This window comes from Tachypleus tridentatus, chromosome 3, assembly GCF_004210375.1.
Source record: "Tachypleus tridentatus isolate NWPU-2018 chromosome 3, ASM421037v1, whole genome shotgun sequence".
Lineage (NCBI taxonomy): Eukaryota > Metazoa > Arthropoda > Merostomata > Xiphosura > Limulidae > Tachypleus > Tachypleus tridentatus.
Window position 1 is genome coordinate 95,051,003 of NC_134827.1, and position 20,343 is coordinate 95,071,345.

General features: G+C 32.5%; 1 protein-coding gene across 1 annotated transcript in view; it reads right to left on the reverse strand.

The window, feature by feature from the left end:
- Tmem131 (Transmembrane protein 131) overlaps nucleotides 1–20,343 on the reverse strand; it is a 191,871-nt gene that overhangs the window by 97,720 nt on the left and 73,808 nt on the right. Inside the window, exons 2-4 of the mRNA XM_076492169.1 lie at nucleotides 14,443–14,507; nucleotides 13,230–13,261; nucleotides 460–543 (exon numbers count right to left, since the gene is read on the reverse strand). Coding sequence (XP_076348284.1) covers nucleotides 460–543; nucleotides 13,230–13,261; nucleotides 14,443–14,507 — 181 coding nt within the window. The remainder of the gene's footprint in view (nucleotides 1–459; nucleotides 544–13,229; nucleotides 13,262–14,442; nucleotides 14,508–20,343) is intronic.

The window sequence follows — 20,343 nt, forward strand, 5'->3', positions numbered from 1 at the left end:
TGGCATTTAATTTCACACCAACTTGTACATAAATATATTCTCAACAGGTGGCGCTTGTTTCAATACCCTAAATTAGCTCTAACATTATTATTAAAACAAAAGATGTTTTAGGCCTTATTTCACTGAACTACTAAGTCTATACCTAAATGTGTTCAGCTATAACATTGGATTTCAATTATATATTCATTAATCATAACTGAGCTTAATCTGATGATTGGACATTAAATGAGGTAAAAAAACAAAACAAGCAAAAGTAGTGCATAAGAAGAATGAGTACATGTACTTTCAAAATTTAAGTGTATGATTTTCAACCAATAAAAATATGTTCTTCCATTATATAGAAATAAATTTAGTTTCTTATAAACTTAATCCAAGTTTCATAAAGTCAATTGCAAAGTGAATGGTACATGAAGATTTTAACATTTTCAGTTCATATTGGTTTAATATATCAAAACTTACTGCATTTTAAAATCCAATGCTGGAGGATCAAATAATATAGGACTATTGAAGGAGCTTAAATTTTCATCATCCAAATCTGTAAAACTGAAAGAAATGTAACATATTCAATATATCCACCATCTAGGCAAGCTAAACTAAATAAAACACACACACAAATATATGATCTTTTAACATTTGATAACTAAATGTGAGTTTAAAAAATAATAAATGTGAGTGTTTAGAATGTTACTTCTTTATTTAAGAAAATTCTTTGCACCTAACTTATCTCCAACAGTACCATAAAATCCGTGAAGGTTAATATAAACAAACGTCCACATCATTCAATTGTGAGCTACATCTCACAGCCATGTACCTTTAGGATAGCCCCACAATGTAATTTCTATTACAAAAGACTGAGCTGTAAAAATGGCATGTTCAAAGCACAGAACTCTTCCCTGTCTGCTTTCAATAATCCATCTAGTGTACAGGAATAAGTTTCCCAGTCTCCATTTCAAGAGTTTGGTTGCACACAAAATTATAGACATTGCACCTAGTGACCTGACCCATATATGTTTTTATGATATAGTATAAATATTCAATTTATTCTCCAAGTACTGGAAGTGTATATGACAGTTAAATCGGACATCCTGTAGAACCAATTTATGTATACATGCAACTCATGTCACTTTTCCAAATGGATATTTTTCTTGACTATTTTGCATACTGTTGCCTGGGACACACTAATCCCTTTTGCTACTGACACACATTTTCACTTTGTACAACTCGTTACTGGTGTCTTTAGAAATGTCCATCATGCTTTAAGTTGAGCTTTTTTGTTTTGTATGTCATTACATATCAACCTCTAAGAAATTCTAATTCCCAATCTAAACACAGCTTTATAATCTTAGTGTATGGATATTTTTGCATTGGAAAGAGCTGTTAAATGCCCTTGCCAAAAGCAATTAATTTTCAGTGGCTCAACAATACTTACAAAATACCAAAGTATATCAAAATGCATAAATAAAACATTTTTATTTTTTTCTTGAAATACATCCTAATTTTGTTTTCATATGTTTGTTTACATTGTTTTTATGTAAAAAGAATCTAATTACTCTGTCATCAAATTAATAACAACACATCTAATATCAAAACTATTTAGAATATGAAAAACAGCAACAACCTATTACAACTGCAATATTTGTGACAGTAATAACCACACATCAATAAACACAATTTGTTTTTGTTTTAACATTCTTGTTACTATATCCACATCAGTTGCTTTCTGTATGGACACAGACTACAACTTTAAAGAAAAATACTCGTAGAAAAAACGCAGGACAAAAGGCAATGTTTGCAGTTTGTTTCCATGACAACCACTAGGGGTAAAACTGTTTTCTGAATTTAGTGCATAAAGATTTCATTGATTAATAGAGGTTAAAATAGCATTTTCTACCACTTTTTGTGTCAAGATAATAAACATATGTGACACTTATACGCAAGTGTTCGTGACACCAAACAGTTTATCACGCACGTGACTGTCATAATCAATATTTTATTCTCTGGTAATCTGTTCAAAAGCTAATACATTTTGAATGCTATTATACTCTATTATGCTATTATATTGATTTATTTATTACTTCACAAAAGCCTGTGTATGTACGTACGTAAGACCGCTTATAACCAGCAAACAACTGAACCGATTGTCACCAAACCTTGCATGTTCCCTTAGCTCTCCCACCCCCTCATCCCCGAGTTACGTAGTTTGCACTCCAGTGTTAGCCACTCCACTTCTTTGTTAGCCTAAGATGACCTCGGAAGGTCGAAACGTTGTTCTGTCCTTATCAGTAAAAGTGTTAACACCCACACTAGCCGTCCTGAAATATATTTTTATTTCAAGTGGGTTTCTCGTCATCAGAAAGTGTTATTTATATCTTCAACACGTGTAGCACGATTATTAGCCCCTTTTACAATGACTTAATTGCATAAAAAAATATAAGCGTTATTAACTAGATTTAATTTCGTGCCAATTTCAAAACACCTTAGGTTAGGTTTAAATTTCCATTATAAAGAAACGTAATTCAGATTGTTCTGTACACTGGAACTGTCAACGTTCTCCTTTCATTAAGCCGAGGCAAAAAGAGTATTATGTTTAACTGCTGACATAATGCATATGTTTATGAATAATTTCTTAACTTGATGGACACGATAAAATGTGCGATTTTGGTTTCGGTTTGTTTTAAGTTTCGCGCAAAGCTACACGAGGGTTATCTGCGCTAGCCTTCTCTAAATTTAGCGGTGTAGGGCAGCTGGTCATCACCACTCACCTCCAACTCTTGGGACCACTCTTTTATCAACGTAGTGGGATTTACCGCACACTATAATGCTCTCACGATTGAAAGGGCGAGCATGCTTAGTGGGGCTGGGATTCGAGTTCGAGATATGGGTGATGTACATTCAGCACGAGATCACACGAAGTTCACAATTTACTCATATTTTCATCGTCATATTAGCGCGTGCAGATCACGAATTTCACCATATAGCACTGTACCTATAAAAGGAACGTGGCGGGTCAATCCCACAAACATTCGTTGGTAAAAGAGTAGCCCAAAAATTGGCGGTGAGTTGTGATGAATAGTTGGCTTTCACTGGTAAACTGAGGACGACTGCCTGCCGAAGATTGTTCTCGTGTACCTTTGCGCAAAATTCAAAACAAACGAAACGATAGGAGGTCTTTCAAATATTTAACTTTTTTTTTAGAATGTAAAACATATAAAGGAAATAGAATACATATAATGTATATAGAAACGTGTAAATAGAAATTAAACGTGTGCAAAGGTTCTCCTTACATTTTAAACACAAGAAAACGATACGGATCAAAACAAGGTTCTCTTTTTGCGTCTAAGGGACAGTGGCTGGTTAATCCAGCACTGGCTGTGGCTACTGGTGTTAATGTAATTTTGCAATGAATTTGAAATTAAAATTCAATACAATTTCTTGTAAACAGTTTCCCCCCCCCCCAAAAAAAAAACTATTTAGTAGAATAAAATTAGAAATTTCAGAGTTAAATTTTATATGCAGGATACAATAAAACCATCCGATTCCACGAGACGAATTGTTTCCAGCTTACAAAACATTCAGGGAAAGGTGATTTATTTATCACACGTTTATGTCAAGTCTGTGAAAATCGGATATTAGTCACTGTCGTGTTAAGTACCCTAGAAGTTGACCCAAAAATTAATATTAATTAGACCCTTTTTTTCGTTATTAACAGAAACAGTCGCTTAAGTCTAAGTGTTATCCTTTGTTGACTCTACTTATACCAAAAGTTAACTGAAAGAGAAAAAAAAAAAGTTTCGAAACGGCATATGACGGTGATGAAAATAATACACTTTTTACACATGAAGCTGTTTCATTTTACAACTTAACAATTCATTGTTTGCTTGTTTTTTTGAATTTCACGCGAAGCTATATGAGGGCTGTCTGCGCTAGCCGTTCCTTATTTTGCACTGTAAGACTAGAAGAAAGGCAGCTAGTCATCATCACCAACCGCCAACTCTTGGGCTACTCTTTTTACCAACGAATGGTAGAATTGATTATAACATATAACGTCCTCACACCTGAAAAGGCGAGCATGTTTGGCGCGACGGAAATTCGAACGCGCGACCCTCAGATTACAAGTCGAGGGCCCTAACCATCTGGTTATGTCGGGCCTAAAAAGAGATTTCCGTATTTTTGCAACATTATGGGACTTTTAAAAAAACACTAATCACGTCGATATCTTTTTTGAAACTAACCATGATGGGTTGTTTTTTTTTATAAAAATAAACTGCTTATATCAGGATGACCTAACCATCAATATGCTAAAAATAAACGAAGAACAAGATGTATAAGCGCCTTAACCACTTGGTCATGCTGGGCCTTACAATCCATCCGGCAATAACGAAAAAGAATTACATGTAGGACATGAACACAAAACAAGACCATCATGTCGAAAGTATATGATACGACAAAAGCTTTCTTGGAAATCTTCTGAAAGAGTGCAAATATAAATCTGTTGAGAATAATACATAAAAAGTTTGTGTTTTCACCCTCATTTCATCTTTAAAGTTTATAAAGTACTAAATCACAGACAAGTTCATGTGAAACTGTTTTTGATATTTTTAACTTGGGAAGAATTTTATGAAGAGTTTATTAGGTTTGGTTTGTTTGATTAAAATTATGCATAATGGGGTATATGCCCACCATGGGTATCAGGAACCTACTATCTATCATTGTAAGACTGCAGATGTACAACTGTGCCACTGAAGAGGGGTAGCTTATTAGGACTTTGTTCTTTTGCAATATTAATGGTGTAATCTGAGTTTTTAATGCTCTAATGTATTTGCTATCTAAAGAGGGCTGCAGCTTTTGATGACTTAAAGTGATGTTAAGTTTATGTTAATTGTAGATACATAACATTAAAGGAGAATAAGTGATCTTCCAGCCCATCTAGGTCATCCTATCTAATAAATTGAAAATTAATAATCTCAAAGCCAGCCCTTATCATTCAAATATTCTTCAAGCCTTCCTTCAAACTCCTTTAAATTAACTGCATCAACCACATTCAAAACTAAACCAATTCCAAAGGCCAACAACTGCACTGTTAGAAAAATAAAACTGTCTCAGCTGAAGATGGCTCCTACCCTTCCAAAATTTATATGTGTGTCTAATAGTCTTACCATTCTCACCACTGAATGTGAAAAAAGATGAGCCATCAACACTGTTAATTCCTTGTATTACAACCTTTCTCACCTAGTTATCATCCTAGTAGCCCTCATCTGAACCCTTTCCAACAATTCAATGTCCTTTCTAGGGTAAGGATCTAAACAATAAATGAAGTACTCCAAATGTAGCCTAACCACTGGCCTGTACAATAACACTGTAGAGTCTTTAGATTCATATTCAATACTTCTGTAGATATGGCCTAAAATTCTATTTGCCTTGCCACTAGCAACAACACATTGCTTGGATGGTTTAAGATACTGATTAAAAAGAACTCCAATATTCTTTTTTTCCATAACACTAATAAGGTTATTCCCATCACAATCTCATCATATACTAACTGTAACATCCCTCATGTATTTATTATAATTCAGAGCTATCAGCTGCTTATCCACATATCTCGTGAAATAATTCAGATCTTTATGTAAAGGCAACATCTAAGACTTTAATATTACCAGCAAATTTAAATAATCTATTGACCATTCCTTCATTTATGTCAGTGATGTAAATCAAAAAAGAAGAAAGACCCTAACACTGAGTCATGAAATACCCCAATTGCAGCATTAACCAAGGTCAAGTGATCTTCGTTTATGACAACCCTCTGCTTTATTTTATGTGGCAGCTGGTCAAATGCATTTCGAAAATCCAGATACACTAAATCTTTGAAATGGGCAGATGGGCTCAGAGCTAAATGTTTCTAATGTGCTTGTTATGACACTAAAGTTACAAAAAATTAAAGTTCAAGATATGCTTTACCTTTGAAGAACACTGGAAAATAATATCCACAGACTTGCAAAGACTCTACATTTACCAACTTCCACTCATCTGGCTCCTACCCACTGTTTGAGGACTTACAAAAGAATAGTAGTAAGTAGCTCACATAGCTAATCCTTAACCTTTTTCAAAACTCCTGGTAAAGTATTATTTGACCCAGAAGTTTTATCATTCTTTAGACATTAATGTGATCATTTAACCTCATTATTAATTAACAGAGGTTCAGGGTGAGGAACATTGCTCAAATCTTCATTATTAAAATCTTAAACAAAAAGTAAAATTCAATATCCCAGCCACTCCGTAATCATCAGATATTAGCCTTCCTGTATCATCCCTCAAAGGACCTACTCCCAAGGTAGCATTCTACTTACCCTTATGGTATTTGAAAACAATTCTTACTATGCATCTTTATATTTTCATTCAATCTTTTTTCATAATCCTTTTATGATTTACTGACCTCTTGCTTGACCAACTGTTTTGATCATTTATAATCCTCTAAATCTCTCATTACTGCAATCAATTTAAACATCTTACATGTTTAATGATTTTCTTTCATTTTATCTTTTGTATCCTTTGAGAGCCAATGTGTTTCTATTGTTTTTTGCAGTCACCCTTTTTTTTTAAATCTATAAAGAACATGCTTATTTTGAACATTTAATAATTTATTTAATTTTGTTTTCTACATGTGGTTCTTTAATGAATTAATTAATTCAGTTGCTTGACCTATAGAACAAAGTTAAGTTCTAGAATGATATTCCAAAAACAGCTAAGTCAGTTGAAAATTAGTTAAGATAAAAGAGAGTTACCATGTTAATCTGTGCAGTTGGAGTGTATATGTAGGCCTGAACAACTTATAACAATTTAAAAGTGGTTCAAGGTTGTAGAAATGTTTACTGGAAGAAATAAACTGGTTGTTAAATTACTTTCACCTGAGAATTGAAAATAAACCACACAGAGAAAACAACAAAAGAGTCCTACAACTTTAGATGAGAGTAGTGGAAGTGACTGTTTGGATGAAAAGCTCTCTGTTTAGGGTTAATTATTAATACTGTTTTCAGTGTGGCTTTGCTCTATATTTCTTGTGTTCCCAAACTTTTGTTTTGATAAATGCACTGATCCATTTGTATACTGAAACATCTTATACATTTACTACTTTTAAGTGCCTTAATTACCTGAAGTTACACTAAAGAAAAAGCAACAGGTCTGAAGAACCATTCCTAAGAAGCAAAGAATTACAAAAGCCCGTACTGATACTGTTAAAACAAATTCTAGCTCCTGACAAAAATCACTAAATGGTAAAAATGGTTGTATTTCACTTGGTATGTAAAGTTTCAGAGTTTGTTAAACTGTAGCGTAATATGAAGCAAACTGTAATTTGATATACTATTTATAGTACCAATCACAGGTTATTCAACTGTGACACTGCATCAAACTGATACTAAATCAACATCAAATAACATTTATACGCAAGCTATGGAAGATATTATATCATTACACAAGTACTTAGTATAAAAACCTTAAACTACTTAGATCACGATAGTAAAACAAATTAGAGATATCAAATTCAAGAATGTTATTATTAGTAAATCACATATTGCCACTAAAGTCACGAAAATGATTTCATGAAAATTGAATAAACAGGTAGATATCAACCTATCACCCTGCGTGGTCCAAATTTTCACTGATTCAGAAAAATCCTAACTCTAATAGGATGGCATGTTACCCTTAAACTTTTCTACAGCTATACTATTTAAGATTCAAACTTCCTATTAAAATAAGAAACGATGAATTCTGAGTTTTAAATGCTGAATAATGTTACTCTAATGTTCTGTCCAAAATAACCTGCAAAAGTAAAAACCAAAACTTGTGACATTCAAAATCCTGAAGTTTGTTAGTTTAAACATCTACTTTCCAAATCCCATTCACTCTGGTTTTGATTTCTTTAGAAAACATATTTCTCTTCAAACAGGTTTCTTCACAAGTACATGTCCTTCTACTGTTCATAACAGAAGCAGGGATGTTGTAAACAAACTTTGCATAAACCTTCAGTTTACCTCTGAAGAAAATAATAAACTAAATCAATGGTTCCCAAATGTTTCTGTTCAGAGACTACATAACAGCAGTATAGCTGAACAAAATTAGTGCACAAAAATCATTACAATATTAACCACATGTTTTAATGTCATGGGTGAAACTATTTAATGGCCAACCTTCTGTAATGTTAGGTGTAACACGCATCAGCTTTCACTTTCAGCAATGATCTTACATTTGTATTTGGACTTCGAAGCCATAAGTGGTGAATATCCTGTTTTACGCAAGAGACACAATAGCAAATAGCATAAAAAAACAGACTGCTTTGTCTGCAAGTTCTGAGTATTCTTCTATTCTCTGAATCTTTAACTCTAATGGTAAATTTTTTCTAGTACTGACCTTTAAGCTGTGTTGCAAGAAACTTTCAACAAGTATTCTTCTTTTTCATAAAGAAACCCAGCAAGCAGGTTGACATTTTGCCATGAACAAAAATTCCCAAGTAAATACTATATTTTCCCACTTTAATGAAGGCTGTTAATATAGTTAAACATAGTGTTTAAGATTTTTCACTTGTACATCCTCTTCCTGCTGTACAGTTAAATTTTTTTTTAACTTTCAAATATTGGGTTTGCTCCAGGATCTACAAACCCTTCCTTTGTGTAAATATAAAATATTTCTACAGAACATCCAAAGAGAACTGGCAGACCACAGTGTGGATACCTCTGATTTACACTACAAGAAATGTATAACCAAAGAGAGCTGGAGTACATTCAAGACACAGAAAATAATTTGCAAAACATACATGAGCAGGATGGGCCAGCCTCATAAAAAGAATACACTTAAAGAATACTCAAAAATAAGGTATTATCATAAGCAATGGACTTCTTCACCCATGAAACCCTTTAATTTAGGCAAAGAGTTCAGTTTTGTGAGCTCTAATATCTACTGAGCTTGTGAAGCCAATAATGAGGCAGGTGGTAGTATAAACAGGTGAGAAGAAAAATGTGTTCTATTCCTGCAATGGACAATTCTCAAGATCAAGACACACATTACAAAAAGACACACTTCAAAGAAAGTAATCCTTTTTCAGCCAATTATGTAAGTGTTCTTCCAACTTCCTTTTCAAAATTTGTTTTCTATGCTATGTTCACACCTAAATGGACAAGAATGTGGTTAAATTCATTTTACTTTAGCTATCCATTGTACAATGTCATTCACCTAATAGGAACTTTTGTTTTCTCATAGGAAAGGTACTTGTAAGGTCATCTATGGTATGTGAAATCAAGATATTTTATCCATTGATGGTCAAGTAACTTCTCTCTTACATTTCACTGGGGAATGATCTGGTTTCAAGCAGTGTGACCCCACAGACATACAACTGTGCTAATGGCAGACACAGGGGAATAACTAATCTCGTGCAGCACTAATCATTCTAGGCAACTTTGATGTTATTTACATATTCAGTCTAAAAAAAGATCTCAGAAGATACAGTCTGGAATATTATCTTGAGTGATCAGTTTGGAATTTGAGATCACTGAATTGGTACTAACTTTCCAGTAAAAGTAGTTGTCCATTCTGACAAGTCTATATTTTCACTAAATTTGTTTTAATTGAATATTCATTTTAATCACACACTTATGTTAAGTGTTTCTTTGTTTATGACAACTTCAGACTTTAAAGAACATAGAATAACTGTGTAGCAAGTACTTTACTGAATCTCCCTTTATTAGCAGACCTGTTTTGTCACTCTGAGTGGATCAGTCTTATGTGAAGTTACAACATCCATATTGAAAATGACCAGTAAGTCACATTACAAGCCAAGTTACTAGATGCAGAGAAAATTAACTAAAGAAAGACCCAAAGATGGGTTCAACGACATAAGGTCAGTGTAGGAGAAACACCAAAATACAAGTAAATAAAAATTTTGATAATTCCAACCCTGGTTGAAGCTGAGACATCTAGTGATAACAGCAAATACCATGTAAGCATGTTCGTGCAGAAATGTGAAAAGATACCCACTAAGGTATCATCTGCAATCAGATGGCAGCATCTACCTACTTCCAAATGGCAACATCTTAAAATGGAACTCCTCCACAGAAGGCGGAATTTTGGCTAGGCCAAACATATATATATATGTGAAATGCACAATTCCTGAGTAGTGGATGAAACTGTCCACAGTCTTTCACATAAAAAGAGACAGTTTTTCTTAATATAAATATTTAATTAAATAAATGTCTAAACCACATAAACCTCTAATTTTGTGAAAAGGGATGTTGAGCCCCACAGAAATACACGGGTTTCCAACGGCAGGTGCATAGGTCAAAGAGCATGTCAGAGTCGTGAATCCTTTCTTATAAATGCTGAGTCATAATCTTCTGTGGGATTTAAGCTTGGTTTTGAGTTGCCAGGATTCCCTTTGTAACCCTTTACAGCTTGTCCACTTTACCGTTTTACCTTAAAAAGTTATTTTTTTACTTATTTTACTGAGGAAATGTCAGATTTTTTATGCCATTGATATTTCTTTTACCCTTATTTTATCGTAACAGTTACTGTTGACACAACTCAACTACATAACTGTATGACAACTGAAAATGGCTCTGTAGCAAGCAACAGAAACATACAAATTCCAGTCATGATAGAGGTGCATAGAAAAAAATAAAAACAAGCTGTTAAAAAGTTGGATAAAAAACTAAAAAGGCAAGCAACTGAATCCTGAACTCTAAAACAGAGAGACCAATAAGATTAGTATAGTGTCAACTCAGAGCATTTACAAGAATAAGACAACATTCAAGCTACGCACGAAGAAAGGACAGATAATTAACAAAGGTCTGCATACCTGTCAGCTGTAAACCTGTTGACAACAAATGTTGTTGTGGAAGATTTATCAAAATACAATGGAAAAGAATCCCTTTGGGACAGGCAAAGGAATTGAACACTGTAATGAGGCAGATCAACTTATAGCAACATGAAATGAGTAATAAGACCAACTGATCTTAGCTTAATACTTAAAAAAGAAAGAAAATAGCAGACATAGAGAAATAAAAACAAATTCTCTCAAAGCAGGTTCAAAGCATCCAGTGCTGGTGAAGCTGGACTTGGACCTGGAAACCAGAAAAGCACAAGAAAGCAATGCACTGCCATTTTGAATGCACAGAGAACAAGATAATCAAACCATCGGCATAACCAGTGAAATATCAGCTTGTAGAGACACATGATGTTAATGTAAGTAGAGAAAACATAGCAAACAAATACAGCATGATCAAGTTTCATCTTGCTTGTTGATATATGTCACCATAATGAACTTGTCTGCAAGTACTAAAACACAGTGATGGTGTAATAAGGGTATAAAAACTCCTAATACCTATACGGAACAGCTCAAATCTCTAAGAAACTAATGTGTGAATGGGATATCTGAGAATACTATAGTTCTAAAAGTCTTTCATTATGTCACCCGGCTCAGAGTCAGCATTAGTGAAACAAATCCAGATCGTACAGGGAGGTGTACAATAAGGATAACCAATATTCAACAAATGAGCCACACATGAAAGGCATGAATACAGAAGGATGAATTTCATTACATAACAGGTCTGAAGATAACCTCTGAAGAGAATGAAGATTTCATTGATAGTGTCTTAGGGATGCACAACTACTGAGAACTGTCACATTAAAAAGCCATCATAGCCAAATCAATGATATAGTAGTAAGATCCAAAGTAAGGACAACATCAGAGTAGATATGTGATCTTGCCTACCATAATAAGAAGAATGAATTTAATTACAAATAGTGCAGAAAAAAAGTCTCAGAATAAAAGATATAATGTGCCAGTTAGAAACTGATGATGGAGCAAAGTAAAAAAAAAAAAATACATGAATGGCCTCCCTCCAAGAACCAAATTGAGAATCACAAAGCACCCCCACCCTCCCTGGGGATGATGGAGATAGGATCAATACTTAAAATTAAAATATACAACAAACCTACAATAAAAAAGAAATGAGAATAACAGATGTATCCTCAGGATTAGGGTTAATGATGAGGAAGACAAATCCTGATCTGCATACTGAAGATCAGTAGACATGAGATCAACCTTCATCAAAAAAACCCAATGAAAATCAAGACTGTTATACAAATAAAACATCTATACAATTGTTATAACCCCCACGAATATCAATACAATGGTACGGACAGTTGATTTATCAAAGCTGATATTGCACGTAAAATTCACTCAGTGAACTATTATTAGTAATTTGCACAAGTAAGGCCCCCAATTATATTATAGAAATTCTGGTAATAGCAGAAACATTGAAGTCACAGCAAAATTAACAGCACAAATATTAAGGAGAAACTCTTAATTAAGGCAGAAAAGCAGAGCTTATGCAAGACTCCCACTGACATTTTTACAATACATCATCGAGGTGGGAGAGTAGATTGTACGGGTAAGTAGTTCATGCTCCTCAATGTGCAAAATACACTTGTAGAGTTTCATTCAGATTCTGTTGACAATATAAGTTAAAACTTGACAACAACAGGCATTCAATAAGTCAAAGGGAATCCTACTTGTCTAAATTGACTATTTTAAAATGAGCAAAAGAGTAACTACTTTGTCCTTTTAAAAAAATATATACTATATAAAACTAGTGACTGAAATAATTTAGTCCTATTTCCAAAGTTCATATAAAGTCCTTATTGCCATAAAATACAGTATTATTAAATGTAAATATTTCAATTCCTAAATAATTAACAGTCTTACAGTCATATTTAAAAAGAGTAATGCACACAATTTAAATTAGATTATAGGTATAGAAACAAGTATACGACAAGAACTGTTTGTTCTACTATAAATGTGCATGGGGAAGCTTTAATGTTACATAAACAAGAATGCTTCTAGCATCATATTAACCTCAGTGTATAATGTATTCACAGTTAAAGTCAGTAAACAATAAACAGAAATAAGAACAAAATCATTCTTAAAAATGCAAAACACAAAATGCCTCATCACATGAAGATCTGATATTGCTCAGCAAAAACAGTAAATAATATTAGCAGAGGAAAATGCAGCATTAGTTTTACATGTAAAAACATACATTGGACTTCAGAAAATAATATTAAACTTGTCATGTTAGGCTCAATGAGAAGTACCATGTAGCTAGAAAACCAAGTATAAATGCTGAATCGCTCATAAGTACTAAGTACCATTTAAAAAGTGTGGAAGAGAGTCACAAACGTACCTGAATGGAGAAGTGTTTTCAGCAGCAAGTGACTAGTAAAGAAAATAGTAATTTTCAACAACTTGAAATTTGTAGCCAGTTTAAATCTTACTACAAAACACTAATAAAATACAACATTATATTTCATAACCAACTATAATTCATTAGTTTGCAAACCAAACATTTTCAATAAACATACAAGCACTGAAGAAATCTGGATTTAAAAAATTACCACATAAGGCTGGCAGCAGTTTTAAAGACTGTCTGAGATATATCATGCATGGCTTAACTTTAAACTTTACAATGGTACAAATGCTTCCAAAAACAATTTTGCTAACACATTTATAAATATATGAAATGTTATCCAAACAACTCAATATTATTTTTAAATCTAAAAAAAAAACACTTTAAATTAATACATAATTCACACACTGAAATAAAACAAAGTACTCACAAACCTTAAATTAATACATATAACTCACACACTGAAATAAAACAAAGTACTCACAAACCTTAAATTAATACATATAATTCACACACTGAAATAAAACAAAGTACTCACAAACTTTAAATTAATACATAATTCACACACTGAAATAAAACAAAGAACTCACAAACTTTAAATTAATACATATAACTCACACACTGAAATAAAACAAAGTACTCACAAACTTTAAATTAATACATATAACTCACACACTGAAATAAAACAAAGTACTCACAAACTTTAAATTAATACATATAACTCACACACTGAAATAAAACAAAATACTTGTTAGCTAGTTCAAGGCTCATTACTCTAACACACAAAAAATCCTTCACACGCAATAACCTTTCTTGTAAATATTTATATTATTTTCAACATCTTATTATTGAACTGATAAATTAATCTCTTAAGCATGAAATTAATTTTAAGAAGCAGAACTACATTTAACTGTGAATAATTATTATGTATACTATACAACACAACTATCACTTTTTATTAACACTCAAATGCCTCCTGAAAATTTCAGCTTTACTGAAGTTTGCATGGTACAAACGGAAGTAATTACAGAAAACTGTTTAAAATAAACAAATAAAAAGCTAAAGTACATTAATTTGCACCAGTATAGTTATGAGTTCACTCAAGCCTTGTTATTAATGGTCCAAAACTAGTTGTTTTGTAACTGTTACAAATTAATTAATATACTTGTCTAATAGTCTATAATTTAGAATTAGAATATAAAGTCCTTACATCATGCATTTGCAGAGATACTCCATCAACCAAATACCTTAGCTCACCATCTGTCTGAATAAAAACTGCAAAGAAAAAAATGTCTTTATTAAACAAACACGAAAATAAAGTTTTCTTGAATTTGAAATCCTACTTAAAAAACAGCCAATAATCTTATAATTAATTCCCTTGTTTCTGGACTTTTTACAAATTCTTAATTGTTACTTCATTTCCGACAAAAACATAGAGAGTCACAGATGTCTTCAAATGTCTAAGGTTTCACTTTATATTAATTTAACAAAATCTCACTCCCTGTTAGTTCCAAGGTTATCAGTATCAAAAGCAGAAAATGTTTATTCTTTTAATTTTCAGTACTGACTGAAGGACAGAAACCGTTTTCAACAAATACAAGATTTCAGATGTTTACTTATCCAACCCAACATTTTGGTTTACTCCTTTTTCAAGGATCTATGAATATTACAGGCTAAAAAAACTGATGTTAAGAAAAACAATACAGAGCTACAACAATAGAACTGTGCATCTTGAAGCATACTAAAAGTATTGTTGAATGGGTTAAGGTGGCTGATCAAAACATAAATGTTAAAAATAATAAATTAAAAATAAGGTAAAACAATTAAATAATAATAGTATTATAAGGGCCAAGCTTTGTATCTGTTAATGTAAGGATATTTGTGTTCAATTCTTTACATTTTCTGTTAGCAAATTTAAAGAATCTCTTTTGGTTCAATCCAAACACTCTTCCATCAACAAATACATTGCCTGGCCCCTATAATACTATTATTATTATTTATTTTATATTTATTATTTTTTACATTTATTTTATATCTGAAACTCTAACCTCTTCAACAATATTTTAACATGTACTATTCCATTATATTGTTGTAATTGTATATTTTAGTTACTATAATTTAAAATCAATTTTGTGATCTGCAACATTCACAGACCCTTGAAAATTAAGCCATTGACCCATAAGCTAATATCGGATAGAATAAACAAACATTTAACTGAAGATGTTCCTTGTCCTCATTGAAAAAAGTGGAGAAATCTTGAGTTGCTTGAAACAATGAATTTAATTCTTCACTAATGATCTTGAGGGGGATCCTACCCATCCCATCACTACTGCATAATAAATTGAGGGTTCTGAGGACAGTAAGCAATATTAATAACTAATATTGTATAATTTATCAGTCTTGTATGTTTGTTAGTGTTATAAATTTATCAATGGTTAATGTTTTGCCAACTACTTGTTATAATAAAAATGATGGATCAGTAAACCTAACCGATGCCCTCTCTCCAACCCAAAGATGCAAGTGAACAACTAGTGGTGAAAAATAAAACACATTAATATACATCTATTTAACATTAATGTATTTGGTAGACATTTGTTCAGAGTTCAAATCACAGAAAATATACTGATACAATATAATCTAAAATGGTAAAACTAATATTCAATCACAAAGATGCTAACCATAACCTTTACTCTAGTCCTAAAAATTAATAGTATTTTGCACTTGTTGAATTACATCTCATGATATTTTGTGAGGCAAAGATAAAAATAAAAATTAGGAGTTGGTATCCTCTACTTCGACAAAACAGACAATATCCAAAAATAGATGTTTGTTCAATCACATCTTCCACAGTTCTAGAAATATCTTTAACAACAGGATGTTATTCTGATGGATGTGATATCAGTCATGTCATGTTTATTAAAAATCACATTTTTGCACTTATGGGACTGCTGAAAACTATGTTTAAAAATATCACCATTAAACTTAGATATTGTATTTTGTTAAGCAAGAAAATATACACAGTCTAATTACAACATAAAAGGATCCATTTGATACCAAATACATTTAGCATGTTATGATATACTGCATCTCTTTGGAACAATAAGTAATTGTATCTTAAACGAAAGTACTTTTCCTAAACATGTAAAAGTATTTGTTTTCATACACACTAATATACAGAGTTGAATAATTAATCAATACAACTAATTATCTACAAACACTGTTCACATTGATTAGTGTGACATGAAATAATCAAATTTGAGATAAAATCAAGTAATGTCACACAAATAATTGACTAGTTTCCAGCTACTACAGTTCTAATTATTTCAATTATTCAAAAACCAAAATTGAAATTAAATCCATAACTGTTACAAAAATTAATTAATTAATCATAATTAATGTTTCCAATTATTATTGCTTCCAATATCACTATTTTGATTACTTCATCCATCCAAGAAATTAAAATATTGCCAGTATGTTTGTTTATTGTTATGCACAAGTAAACATAATGCACTATCTGTTTTTTTGCACACGTTTATCAAAACCCAACTATTAGTGTCAAAAAGTTCTTGTTTTGGCCATTTCATGAAAATTATTCATTTGTTGAATTCAACTGATTAATGAAGCCAATGTTTAGTCAGCTGGCAAGTTTCACAAATCACCTATCTCCACTAACATAAACTGAAAAAATAAGCTGTTAGTTGCTCTGCATGTAGCTTATGACCGAGATTCTAATGACATTCCAAGCTTCCAACTCCGTGTTGAGATACAGTCTACTACTGACAAAGGTAATTATCTCATAACTTGACAGGTTACATAAGTTGGAACAGCCTAAAGTTACTTTGATGTTTAGTTTTAAACTGAAGCATAGCAGTACATCAAGGCATTACATTCAGGAATATAATAACTGCATATATTATAACTACACACATCCTGTACTAGAAGAAATATTACTTGTTTTCATACATGATATAAAGCTAAACAGGATGTTCAGGCTTTATGTGACTAGCACTTAAGCCTATTTATAAACTGTTCAGTGATAGTGTAATGTTCTTCCAAATCTTCAAACACACAACTACTCAGTCAAACACCTTTCTGTGGATCCAGTCATAGTACTGATTTTTACTTACAAGCTCAAAGGAGCTCCATCTGCAAATAAATATTACTTTTACTGTATTTAACTGAAAGTAGCTGACCAATTAATCTACAAGCTGAGTGATTAGTTTGATTAATCAATTACCTGTGAGTGCTACTTCCATTAATTAGTGCCAGGTAGAATAATCAGTTAATTAAAATTGTGATTAATGTTGCAAAAATAACCAAGTAGTCAAAGTTAGTCTTCACTTACCCTGCTTTGATTAGTCCAACTACCTAAGTCTCATCAATTAGTTGAATGTACTTAATAAATCTGCCCAGCAGTTAATTGATTGTCAAATTCCATTAACTGTCCAACTCTGTGCCACACCTAATGTGCACTACTCCTAATGTAGTTTCATTATAAAAACTACAAACTACAAAAATGTAATCAATAAAACTGTAATATGCCTGTTACACTTTTCACATCCAGCAACATTCTAACTTCACCACACAAATTACTTTACTATTATTTTGATAACCCCTTGCTGTACCCATTCAACTCACCACATTCTTTCTACTTTCATTGACTAGTTAACTTGTTCTTACTTTAATTTTCCTAATGGTATCCATTTAGCTAAGTTTTATATATATATATACCTTCATCTGAATAACAAGTGTAATTTTATTTTCTCTCACTAGTTTTCCCACCTTAATCTCACCAACAATATTTTAATATTAACTTCTAATCAAAGCGAGCTACTAACATAGGTCAGAACTAAAATTCAACACAGTAATAAATACATGTAATTTAATACATTGATTTAATGTCCTTAATCATAATGATCAAACTGCATCTTCTAATAACTGTTAAATATTGTAGGCCATAATCCCAAAAATATCCCAGAGTTTGGTAAGCCTAAAATATTAGTTTTAACTTAATGTTCTTAGCTACCAATGCAAAATAATCCTAATATAGTCATACTTGACTAAAAGCAGTTAAACAGAAAAATTAAAAATTCTAATCTATATTGTCAGTGAAACTGACATTTAGAAAGGATGAACTTACTACAAACACAAACTCTCGTGGTTTCTTTGACCTGTCATAAGTTTCATCTTCCTTGAATAATATGACATCAGCATACGTAAAATTCAATTTCATCCTCCATAACAATGTCTTGTGACCAATCAAATCCTTTTAAATAGCCGGCATTGTAACTTTGGAGCATTTTGATTGACAGAGATTAATCACTACCATATAAATTATTGTTTAACTGTAGAGTCAAGAAGAAGAACAGTAAAGGTAGCACAAGTACAGCAAAGAAATAAAAAATTGAAGTTTATTAGGTTAGATAAAAAAAATAAAAGAATAACAGAAACATATAATAAATAGTAAAAACAATGATATGTAATATAGGATGGAACCACGTGCTGTATACTCTTCTACTTAAGATAAAAGTTTTGAAATGTCTGTTTTTTTTGCCAGTTCAATTTCAATGCTGAAAGTTATTAAAGTAAACACACCTTAATTTTGCTTCATTCACTGAATGGTAATTCAATCACTTTACAAAATACATCTGGCTGACTTTTTCTCACAAAACAGCCTTTCAGTACTCTGATTTCACTAATCAGCTTCTCATTAGTTATCCTTATCATATCAACCATCTTCTAACCATTTTCATCTCAATAGCCACTTTCTGGTTATCCAGACTCGCTTCTTGGCTTCTTGCTCCCTTGACCCCACTAAATAGCTTCATATTACCCTGATCTACAGCCAGTTTCTTGGTACCATGACCTCAGTATCCAACTCCTTGTTACTTTTATCTCAAAAGTAGTCTTCCCATAGTATTATACAAAATTGTAGTTATTTTCTTGCTAATTTGAGCTCATTAACCAGTTTCTTACAACTCTGACCTCACGAGCCACAGCTTCTTAGTATCCCAATCTCCTCACTGCCTCAACATCGCTAACTAGCTCCTCAATACCTTGACATCACTAGCCAGCTCCTTGCTACTTCAACCTAACAAGCCAGATCCCTGCTACCTTAAACTGACGAACAAGCTCCTTGATACCTTGACATCACTAGCCAGCTCCTTGCTACTTCAACCTAACAAGCCAGATCCCTGCTACCTTAAACTGACGAACAAGCTCGTTGATACCTTGACATCACTAGCCAGCTCCTTGCTACTTCAACCTAACAAGCCAGATCCCTGCTACCTTAAACTGATGAACAAGCTCCTTGATACCTTGACATCACTAGCCAGCTCCTTGCTACTTCAACCTAACAAGCCAGATCCCTGCTACCTTAAACTGACGAACAAGCTCGTTGATACCTTGACATCACTAGCCAGCTCCTTGCTACTTCAACCTAACAAGCCAGATCCCTGCTACCTTAAACTGACGAACAAGCTCGTTGATACCTTGACATCACTAGCCAGCTCCTTGCTACTTCAACCTAACAAGCCAGATCACTGCTATCTTAAACTGATGAACAAGCTCCTTGATACCTTGACATCACTAGCCAGCTCCTTGCTACTTCAACCTAACAAGCCAGATCCCTGCTACCTTAAACTGACGAACAAGCTCCTTGATACCTTGACATCACTAACCACTTGTTGCCATGACTTTACTTGAAACCCATAAACAGATTCCCCAGCATTGAGATGTGGAGAAAGTGTTGTAATTGATTAATGTAAGTTAGTTTAAATTATTAACCTCATGAATGAGAATTTATTTACTCTCTTAATATCAGATTAAATTAAAAAATAAATATATATGGTTTATAAAAATAATTTTTAAAATGTATCAATACTGAAACTTGCAAATCTTTCACATCTGTAAACATATACTGTTTCATGATTGAAAACACGTTATTTTACAATCATAGAAAACCAAGCAAAAGTAATCAGAGAGATTGCCCACCCTTTTCCTGCTGCTCATTTTCAAAATTGCATGCATTTAAATTGAATAACATCAAAGTTCACCTTTAAAAACCCAGAACATCCTTCTCAGATCCAGAATAACCAATAATCTAGATTTT